Below are 10,160 nucleotides of genomic sequence, written 5' to 3' on the forward strand. Positions count from 1 at the left end.
AGTACATACTTACATACATACATATGTACATATAAAAATTTAATAATAATCAAAATAATTCAACAAATACTGCAATTATTTTCATTTTGGTATAAAAAGTAAATTATTTAATAAACAAGCTTTGTCATTGTATTTTGAAAAAGCAAAAAACTTAATTATATTCGCACTCTAACCATACGACTTTTAGCAGTTGCAACTAACTGCATTAGCCTGTCGTAGATTTATCTATCGATCAGTCGTCAGTTTCACAGCGAATGTTGCTGAAACAGGTCTTCAAGTAAAATTTTGTCGGAAAACAGTGTAATAACATTTTTCATCGTTACTAGTGTCATTAAAAAAAGTGAATCTTAAAAAATATAATTATAAGCAATTGTAAAATAGAAAATTCAGAAATATGACGACAAGTTTTAAAATTAATGGTCAACCTCACACAGGTACTGATTGCAACTGATGAAAAGTGATGTTTTTGTTTAATTTGTTTTTAATTATGTATCTCAACTGTTTGTTCTCTAGTTAATTTGTCTACTTTACCAGCTGATATAACTTTGAATACTTTCATAAGGGAACATGCCCAACTAACAGCCACCAAGTTTATGTGTTTGGAAGGTGGTTGTGGTACTTGTGTGGTCGCTGTAAAAGGAAAGCATCCTGTTACCGGTGAATTAAAAACATGGGCTGCAAATTCGGTAAAAAAAAACATAATTTTACATACTCAGAATCAGATGGATAATTATTTTAATCTTAATATTTTAGTGCTTAACATTGTTAAACAGTTGTGCTGATTGGGAAATTACAACCAATGAAGGTCTTGGAAATAAGCGCAATGGCTATCATCCCATACAAAAACGCATGGCGAAAATGAATGGTTCACAATGTGGTTTCTGTACTTCAGGGTTTATTATGAACATGTATGGTTTACTTGAATCAAAGGGAGGCAAAGTCAGCATGGCAGAGGTGGAAAACTCCTTTGGAGGTAACATTTGCCGTTGTACTGGCTACAGACCAATTCTGGATGCCATGAAATCCTTTGCTGTCGATAGTAATATACAGGTGCCACAAGAATGTCTAGACATTGAAGATCTTACCAATAAGAAATGTCCCAAAACGGGACAATTGTGTGCTGGTTCATGTCACAAGCCCCTACAGTATTTGGCATATGACGATGGCTGTGAATGGTATTGGCCAAAAACTCTCACCGAACTATTTGACATCCTCTCCAAAGTCAGCTCAAATGACGAATATATGTTGGTGGCTGGTAACACAGCTCATGGTGTATATAGAAGATCGGAAAATATTAAACAATTTATTGATGTAAATGCCATCGGTGATTTAAAACAGCATGAGCTTACAAATGATTATTTAAAATTGGGTGCGAATTTAAGTCTCACTGAAACAATGGATATTTTCAATGAAGCTTCCAAAAAACCTGGTTTCGAATATTGTGAACAATTGTGGAATCACTTCGACCTAATAGCTAATGTCCCAGTAAGAAACGTAAGTATACTTACTCGTTTGTATATATTGTATATAAAAACCGTATAATTAACAGTTCTATTTTGATTGAATTAAACATCGTCGTAGTTAAACTTTTAATATCATTTAAACAGGTTAACGTGAAATGTGTACAATTGTTTAAACAATAAAATATTGTAAACAACTCGAATTTTTAATTTGTATTTTTTTTTGTAATTTTTTTATCGGAGTTGCTGAACAGGGACAGCTTTCATGAACGCAAATATTTCTCATTTCAACGACATTTAAATATATGAATTAGGGGCATAACTTTTTTGGTCGAAACATTTATAGGTACCACGCTCCGATTTTAAGTAATTTGGATTAATAAAACACTAGAATTTTGTTTGTAAATTTTAATGCTTTTCTTTTATTCAAAAGAAACCCTTTTTATTAAAATAATTCGATTTCTAATATATTAACTTATGGAAAGCAGTTATTTAAAGATGTTAATTTGAGGCTAGATGAAATCGAGTTCCGATTGAAAACTGAAATTTCATTAAAAGTGCAATTACGTTTGGCATTTTATCTTCAATATTTCTATTTATATGAAACTAGCTGTCCCGGTAAACGTTGTTCTGACACACAAAGTATGAAGACCCCCACTATGATAGTACTCCAGATATACAATAATATATTTTTACTTTGTATGGGAGGTGCCATGCCCATTGTTCCTATATATTTCAATTGTGAATCTAAAAAATGGGAAAAAAAGTTATACCCTTAATATTCCTGCACTTATTTTCAATGATTTAATTTAAATGAATGTCTTTTTAGACTGGCACTTTGGCGGGTAATATTTCGACAAAGAAAAAGTATCCCGAATTTCCATCAGATGTATTTTTAACATTTGAGACGTTAGATGCTCAAGTGGTAGTTAATATGGATGCAACAAAACAAGAAACAATGTCCCTATCCGATTTCCTGAAGAACAATACACCGAAAATGGTAATTGCTGCATTCGAGTTGAAACCTTATCCCAAGGATAAATATATATTCAAATCCTACAAGGTGAGTTAAATTTTAACTCAGTATTTTTAGTTCTCAGTATTTTTGGTGTTGTTTATTCTGCAGATCATGCCCCGTGCCCAAAATGCACACGCTTTTGTCAATGCTGGATTTTTATTTGATGTTGAGAAATCGGGAAAAGTTAACAATGCACGCATTTGTTTTGGTGGTATAACAGCAGAATTCGTCCATGCCTCAAGCATTGAGGAACTCCTTAAGGACCAAATATTTCATGATAAGGCCATAGTAGAGAAGATATTTGCGGAATTACCGAATGCTTTGCAACCCAACGCAGTACTGCCAGATCCTTCTCCAGAATATCGCCGAAAACTGGCCTGTGGGCTCATGCTAAAATGCCTTCTAGATATTGCACCTTCCGATAAAGTAAAACCAGAATTTAAAAGTGGAGGTCCAATATTAAAACGAGACCTCTCCTCAGGTTCGCAAACATTTGAGTCGCAAAAAAAGAATTACCCTCTTACACAGCCCATACAAAAGGTTGAAGGTAAATTTGCTGCATACTAATAAACACATATACATACATAAGATCATTAAATCGATACATTTTTTTATTAGCTTTGATTCAGTGTTCAGGCGAAGCTACATACATGAATGATGTTCTGACTCTGGATAATTCTGTCCACTGTGCCTTTGTTAATGCCACAAAAGTTGGTGCTTCTATTGAACAAATCGATGCATCCGAAGCCATGAAGATGCCTGGTGTTATTGCGTTTTATTCAGCTAAAGATATTCCTGGCTCTAACACTGCTGTTGATCCTGCATTTGGTTACGAAGTTGAGGAATTGTTCACAGCAGAAAATGTACGCTACTACGATCAACCACTGGGTATGATTGTGGCCGTAACAAGTGATATTGCGAATAGAGCAACTTCTAAAATCAAAGTGATCTATTCGAATGGTAGTGACTTGGTCATGCCAACTCTGGGAGATGTTTTCGATAACAATAGAATGGACCGTGTTCACAATGTCGCTCCCTCCAAACTTAGGGATATTAAATTAACTGCTGAAGCGGACATAACTGGCAAAGGAATCTTTGAAATGGGTTTACAATATCACTTCACGATGGAACCCCAAACATGTGTAGCAGTTCCATTCGAAGACGGGCTACAGGTTTGGTCCACAACTCAATGGATAGATCACACACAGAGTGTTATTTCGAAAATGTTGCAAATAAAAGCAGCTGACGTACAAATGAAAGTTAGACGTCTCGGTGGTGGTTATGGAAGTAAGATCACCCGCGGAAACGCAGTTGCTTGTGCCGCATCTTTGGCTGCATACAAACTTAATCGTCCAGCACGCTTTGTGCAAACCATTGAATCGATGATGAATTCTAATGGTAAACGATGGGGGTGTCGTTCAGACTATGAATTCCACATAAAATCTAATGGCAAAATTGTGGGTTTGAAAAATATCTTTTATGAAGACGCTGGATGCACTTTGAATGAAAATCCTGTTCCTGACCTGTCAACATTATGTGCAAAAAATTGTTATGCATTCACGGCGGACAACTATAAATTGGAGGGAAATGCTGTTATTACTGACGCCACCAGTTCCACTTGGTGTCGTGCTCCAGGTTCTGTTGAAGGTAATTAAGGTATCTTAGTATTTTGCAAAGATAATTTCATAAATACATATGTACTTTTTAAGGTATTGCTATGATTGAGAACATAATGGAACACATCGCTTTTGAAGCAAATGTGGATCCTGCTGATGCGCGTCTTGTTAATTTACAGCCAGGGAATAAGATGAATGAATTATTACCACGCTTTCTTAAATCCACTGAATACAGAAAACGACGCCAGGAGATTGATAGTTTTAATGAGAAAAACAGATGGATTAAAAGAGGTTTGGGTTTAGCAATCACTGATTATCCTCTTATGTATTTTGGGCAGTATCCTGCAACTGTCTCTATTTATCATACTGATGGTTCGGTGGTGATATCTCACGGTGGCATAGAAATGGGTCAAGGTATTTAAAATTTTGGCGTAATTTAAAATATTTTAAAACTTTAACAAATAAATACACAGGAATGAATACGAAAATAACACAGGTTGCTGCCTACGTACTAGGCATTCCAGTGGAATTTGTAAAAATTGAAGCCAGTGACACCTTGAATGGTGCTAACTCTATGGTCACAGGCGGAAGTGTAGGCAGTGAAAGTGTTTGTTTCGCTGTACGAAAGGCCTGCAATACATTAAATGAACGTTTGAAACCAATCAAGGATTCCATGAAAAATAAAGCTACTTGGACGGAGGTTGTACAAGCTGCCTGGATAAAGAACATTAATCTAATTGCAAGCGACCACTACAAAATGGGTGATTTGCAAAACTATAATATTTACGGTTTATCTCTAACCGAACTTGAAGTAGACATCTTAACAGGTAATCACTTGATCAAACGCGTTGATATCTTAGAAGATGCTGGTGAAAGTTTAAGTCCATACATTGATATTGGACAAATAGAAGGGGCATTTGTAATGTGCTTGGGCTACTGGCTAACTGAGCAAATGGTATATGATCGCACAACAGGCCAACTAATGACTAATCGTACATGGAACTATAAACCACCTGGTGCCAAGGATATTCCTATCGATTTTCGCATTGAACTTTTGCCTGGTAGTCCCAACCCAGCAGGTTTCCTACGTTCTAAAGCAACCGGCGAACCTCCCAGTTGCCTTGCAGTCAGCGCAATTTTCGCCAAAGAGCATGCATTACATTCGGCACGCAAAGATGCCGGCCTGAAGAGGGAATGGGTACGTTTCGGTGCCCCAACCACCCCAGAAACGTTTGTACAGAATGCTGGTAATGATATTTCAGCTTTTTCCTTAGAATAACTCAAATTCATACACTTACACATGTACATTGTACTAAATATGTATTATATAATTATATTGTTGATAGAAATGTTCTGTTCGTTTGCAAACTGATCAGGTACATTTGCATTTATAAAGCAGTAGTGATATTGCTTTCCAATTAATAAATTTAAGGTGTTGGTCGAATTAATAAATTAAAAATGGCCTTTTATTTCAGAATGTACGTAGTATATCAAATTTTGTGCTCAGTTCTCATTTTTTTTTATTTGGGAACTCAATTCATATTAATATAAGTAAAATGTTAGCTAATTGTATTGTAGACAATAAAACGCTAGCTAATTATATAGTAAGCTTACTTTGTTCAGTTATCGGGTAATTTATTTACCAGATAAGGAAATACAAAATTAACTGTTTTCATACGTTGTAGATTTTTGGCCCTTTAACTTTCAATTTATCAAACGTATACTTATATTAGGGTAGGTCAATTTGTATGGATGCAAAAAAAATTGCGTAAATTCAAAAATATATTGTAGGTAGTGATTCACTGCAAAGTTTGTGTATAATTTATGTTAACAGGTAAATATTGTGAACCCGGATTCTTTTTTCTCATTTTTCAATTCGCCTTAAAATTTCGTATTTTATTGCATTTAATTTTTATATTTTCATGTACAATATTTGCTGTCAGTTAAATCAATCCACCCTAATATGTAATTTGCATTGTTTAATGTACATATGTAGATGTAAATTTGCACTCCATTTTATACTACATATGTATTATTAATTTCACCACATTGTGTTATTCAGACAAATTTTGTGTTGTTAAATATAGAAATAGTATGTAAATAGAAGAGCAAATATATTGAAATATCTAAAATTGAGACGGATTCCTAATAACGATTATGTTCCAAAAAGAGCATATACCAAACGAGCCATTAATATAAATATTTTCGTTCGTTTTTTTTTTTTTTGCATTATGTTAATTATCAAGCGTACAATTTAAAGTTAAGTACTAGTTAGTTCTGAAGCTTTTGTTAAAATTAATAGTAAAAAATTTATTTTGAGTATTTGTTTATAAACCGGTTAATAGGTTTACCGAAAAAATTTAAAACGTTAATTTGCGGTTAACCCGGTTTTATTATTCGGTTAACCAGTTTTTCAAATTTGTCACTGATATAAAATATAAATTTTTTCTTGTAGATTAGTTTATTAATAACACTGTGCTAGTGGAAAAAACTGACAAGCGGGGCAAACGGTTGGTTAAGCTAATTCGGGTACGCTGAGTTCAGTGGTTAACCATATTTTTAGGTTAGCTCGTATTTTTGATATATAAGTAATTTCGAAAATGGAGGAGGTTGCACAACATATATTCGCGTAACTCAAAAACGGTTTAGTTTATTGAACAAATTGCAAAAATCGAAATTCCGCAACAAAATTACCTTCAAACAAGGCTTGACATGTTTTAATATTCGCAGTCATTTTAGAAATATAAATTATTTCTTTTTAAGAAAAGTGTCAATTTCATGCATAGTGTAATCAATGTAAAAAATGTTTGACATTATATTAAACATTTGGTATGGTATAAAACTCAAGCTATTGATTTAAAAATCTGTTCAAATATTCAAGTATTAACTGTAAACAGTAGAGGCCGATTAATTTAACTCCAATACATAAAATTTTCCTTCCATAAAACATAATATTACTTTTTTTATTTATTTGTATTACATTTTACAATTTACAATTTATGCCTTTGCGGCATAATTTCTTCCTTAAATGTTATACATTTTTCTTTGATTACTGAAACAAATTTTTGTTGTGTTTCAAACAAAAAAGTTCTACACTAAAAATACTTTTTGAACTACATATGTTTATTGTTTTGTCACAAAATAAAAAATTTTTTGTTTGCAGCACAACAACAATTTATTTAAACTAAAAAAATATTTTAGGACATTATAACAATATGACCTAATAGCAGACCGTTTGAATACCCCAAGTGTATAATGATTTTCATAAAAATAAAATAGCCTAAGTGACATCACGGTACTTTGAATCCCATTTATTTGCAATTAAATCACTTATAAATTAATGCAATATCATCTACTAGCCTGATTAACGTATGCGGAATGAAATTGCAACAAAAATTTGACACTGGCCAAAAGAAAAAGTATATGCGCTATTAGTGTTTTGGGACTTATTTTGAATTACGTTATGTTTTGCCTTAATAATTTAAAACCCCATTTGGAAATCTGGTTCGTAGTTATCTCAAAATATTAACAAAACGAGAACTACATTGAACAAACATTTGTAATTTTTTCCATATTTTATCAATTATAATCGGGAACAATTTGTTATATTTTACATCAAGTGGCAGAGAAAGGCAGAGAAGTGGGCTTTTTTTTGGAAGTAAATAAACCTATTATTGATAAGATGTGCAAAGTAGAACATAATATTTTTTCTAAAAAAATATATATGGATCTTAATCAATCAGATGTAAATTAGAAGTTTTGATTTTTTTGGAATTTGATTTGACCATCAATTCTAATTAATATATTATGAAATGTGTACACAAAATTAATCATTTCATAAAAAGAAACATCAGAGATTTTTTTTTAAAAAAGAAAGTTCTTCTTAACTGTTCCATCAAATGATTATGGTGTTTCCAACACCCTTGAATTTCCAGACTTACTAAAGTGAAAAAATGACAAACTTTAAAAGATCAATATAAACTTTTTGCTGGCGGCTACAATTTTTTAACAAAGACATTCCCCAGAAGTTTCTTTAAATGATGTATATAGTCACTGGACGGGATTCGACGGTCTTTTTTTTTGGCAAGCTATATAATAACATTCTTAGAAAAAAAAATATCAGTATATTTGAGAACAAAGTTTAAAGGACTATAACAGGAAAATGGAGAGGCCCATAAATATAAGTTATACATTTAATAAAAGCCTATATCAATGTTTATCTATGTTTTGAAGTATGAATTTCTATATGGTAAAACCATTGAGATATATCTAATTTAGTAAAGCAGTAAAATATTAAAAAAAATTAACGAAAATATGATTCAAAATTTGTTGAACTTCTGGCGCTTCTGTAGAGAAAACGAAATGTCCAATTGAAAAACCCATTTGTATTGGAGGGGAGCAGATTGTCAGCTTCCGAAAAAACTTAGTTTTTCCAAATTCTAAAGATACCGATTTTGTCCACCTAGATTTTCATTTGGAACCACAGTGCAGAAGTCTAATAACACAAAAACTTTAAACTCCATTTTCTCGAAATGGCAAACAAATTATACAGTATTATTTTATTAAGGGGACGAATTAATATTAACAATAAACTCATATAAATTTTATCGCAAGTATACATAACAGTTTTTATTTACAATGTAATTAAAATAATTGAAATTTTTACTACAAATGAAAATATGTACACTAAACACTCCTTTTACACAAATTCACACTAATAAGCATTTAATGACCTCACATGTAATTAAGCAAGTATAATTAAAATTTATATTGAAATAAATTTTTCTGTCTTGTTTATTATCTAAAGACTCAAAATCGTAACAAACCATATGATGTGAATATCATATGGTTTGCAACGAATATAAAAATTATAGGAATTAGGGATATATTTTTACTCATATTAAATTTATAATGATTGACGAAGTTTGTTTATTAGTTATTAATAATTGCCTTGAAAAACTGGATGGAGTTGTAGTGATTTTTTGACATTGCTTAAAGTCTATGAGAATTTTTTGTTTACAGGTTTTAGTAAAAATTATTTATGTATTTAGAATGTAACAATTTCAAAATAATTTTTGTTATAAATTACAAAAATCTAAAGCGGGAACAAAATAAATTTCATCGATTAAATGATACAACTGTAGAATCCACTTTAATTGAAAAAGTAATTTGAATTGATATTAAACAGCATATTTTTTTGTAAAAATAAACGTGAAAACTAATGAAAGAAAGCTGAATAGTTAAGTTTCTTATCTCCGTACACTTCTCTCACTCACTCTCTTGTCTCTCTTTATTAATAATCTTATCAGATCGTTTACAGTAACAAAACCTATTCAATTTGTTTAGAAAAGTGTTTCAAACAATAAAAAAATAAACAAAAACAAACTAAAACTGTTCATGACATTGCATTTATTATTTGTTTGCATGAACAGTGGATGTCGTTTATAACGAATACTGAAGCACGGCGGAGATGACAGGGAACGATTTATAAACAAAAAGTTTTCGAACACATCCGGATCTAACTTTATATATATAAATATTTTAGCAGGATTATATTTTAGCAGTTTAATAACCGACATTCATAATAAACGTATTCGACTGTAAAACTGTTCACGATGAGAAAACCAAATTCTATAATAGAAAAACTCGGTTATAAAGAGCAGCAAACATTTTTTTTATAATAGAAAATGGACATTAAAAGTACATAGTTAGTATTAAATAAGTTCGCCTCAACAACATTTGTTTGCACAATATGAAAATGCTCACCAAAACGCTGGAACTTGAAAATAGTTTTCAATAACGACAAAGTCACTATAGCCACATTTGACTGTAGTTATTTTTTAGTATCGTTTGGCTTTGTAATTCTAATCTTGTAATGATTGCGTGCGACGTTTTAATGTTTAAGTTCTGAGTTGATTTCGATATCAGAAGGTTCTTCTTTGCTTGTTAATGTTCTAATATTTATATGTAATGACACATTCTCAATTGAAATTAATAATCTCATTTAAGTGTTTCCCGCTCTAAAACGGTCAAAAGACTCTCAAAAAATCGCAGCGACTTTTTAAT

At 31.8% G+C, this 10,160-nt stretch overlaps 1 protein-coding gene across 1 annotated transcript; it reads left to right on the forward strand.

Moving 5' to 3' along the window:
• The first annotated feature begins 220 nt into the window (after nucleotides 1-220).
• LOC135949150 (uncharacterized) lies at nucleotides 221-5,553 on the forward strand. Its single transcript, XM_065498615.1, has 8 exons — nucleotides 221-434; nucleotides 514-686; nucleotides 754-1,494; nucleotides 2,290-2,523; nucleotides 2,587-3,025; nucleotides 3,097-4,125; nucleotides 4,188-4,508; nucleotides 4,568-5,553. The coding sequence occupies exons 1-8, from the start codon at nucleotides 395-397 to the stop codon at nucleotides 5,371-5,373; spliced, it is 3,783 nt and encodes a 1,260-aa protein (XP_065354687.1). The 5' UTR covers nucleotides 221-394; the 3' UTR covers nucleotides 5,374-5,553.
• Nucleotides 5,554-10,160: the final 4,607 nt, after the last annotated feature.

The sequence above is a fragment of the Calliphora vicina genome, chromosome 1 (genome assembly GCF_958450345.1).
Source record: "Calliphora vicina chromosome 1, idCalVici1.1, whole genome shotgun sequence".
In the NCBI taxonomy this organism is placed as follows: Eukaryota; Metazoa; Arthropoda; class Insecta; order Diptera; family Calliphoridae; genus Calliphora; species Calliphora vicina.

Excerpts from the sequence above, each read along its gene's own strand:
- LOC135949150 (XM_065498615.1), top strand. The coding sequence starts at position 395 with ATGACGACAAGTTTTAAAATTAATGGTCAACCTCACACAG. Across the intron at positions 435-513 it reads TAATGGTCAACCTCACACAG|TTAATTTGTCTACTTTACCA; the intron begins GTACTGATTGCA and ends TTTGTTCTCTAG. Across the intron at positions 4,126-4,187 it reads TGCTCCAGGTTCTGTTGAAG|GTATTGCTATGATTGAGAAC; the intron begins GTAATTAAGGTA and ends GTACTTTTTAAG.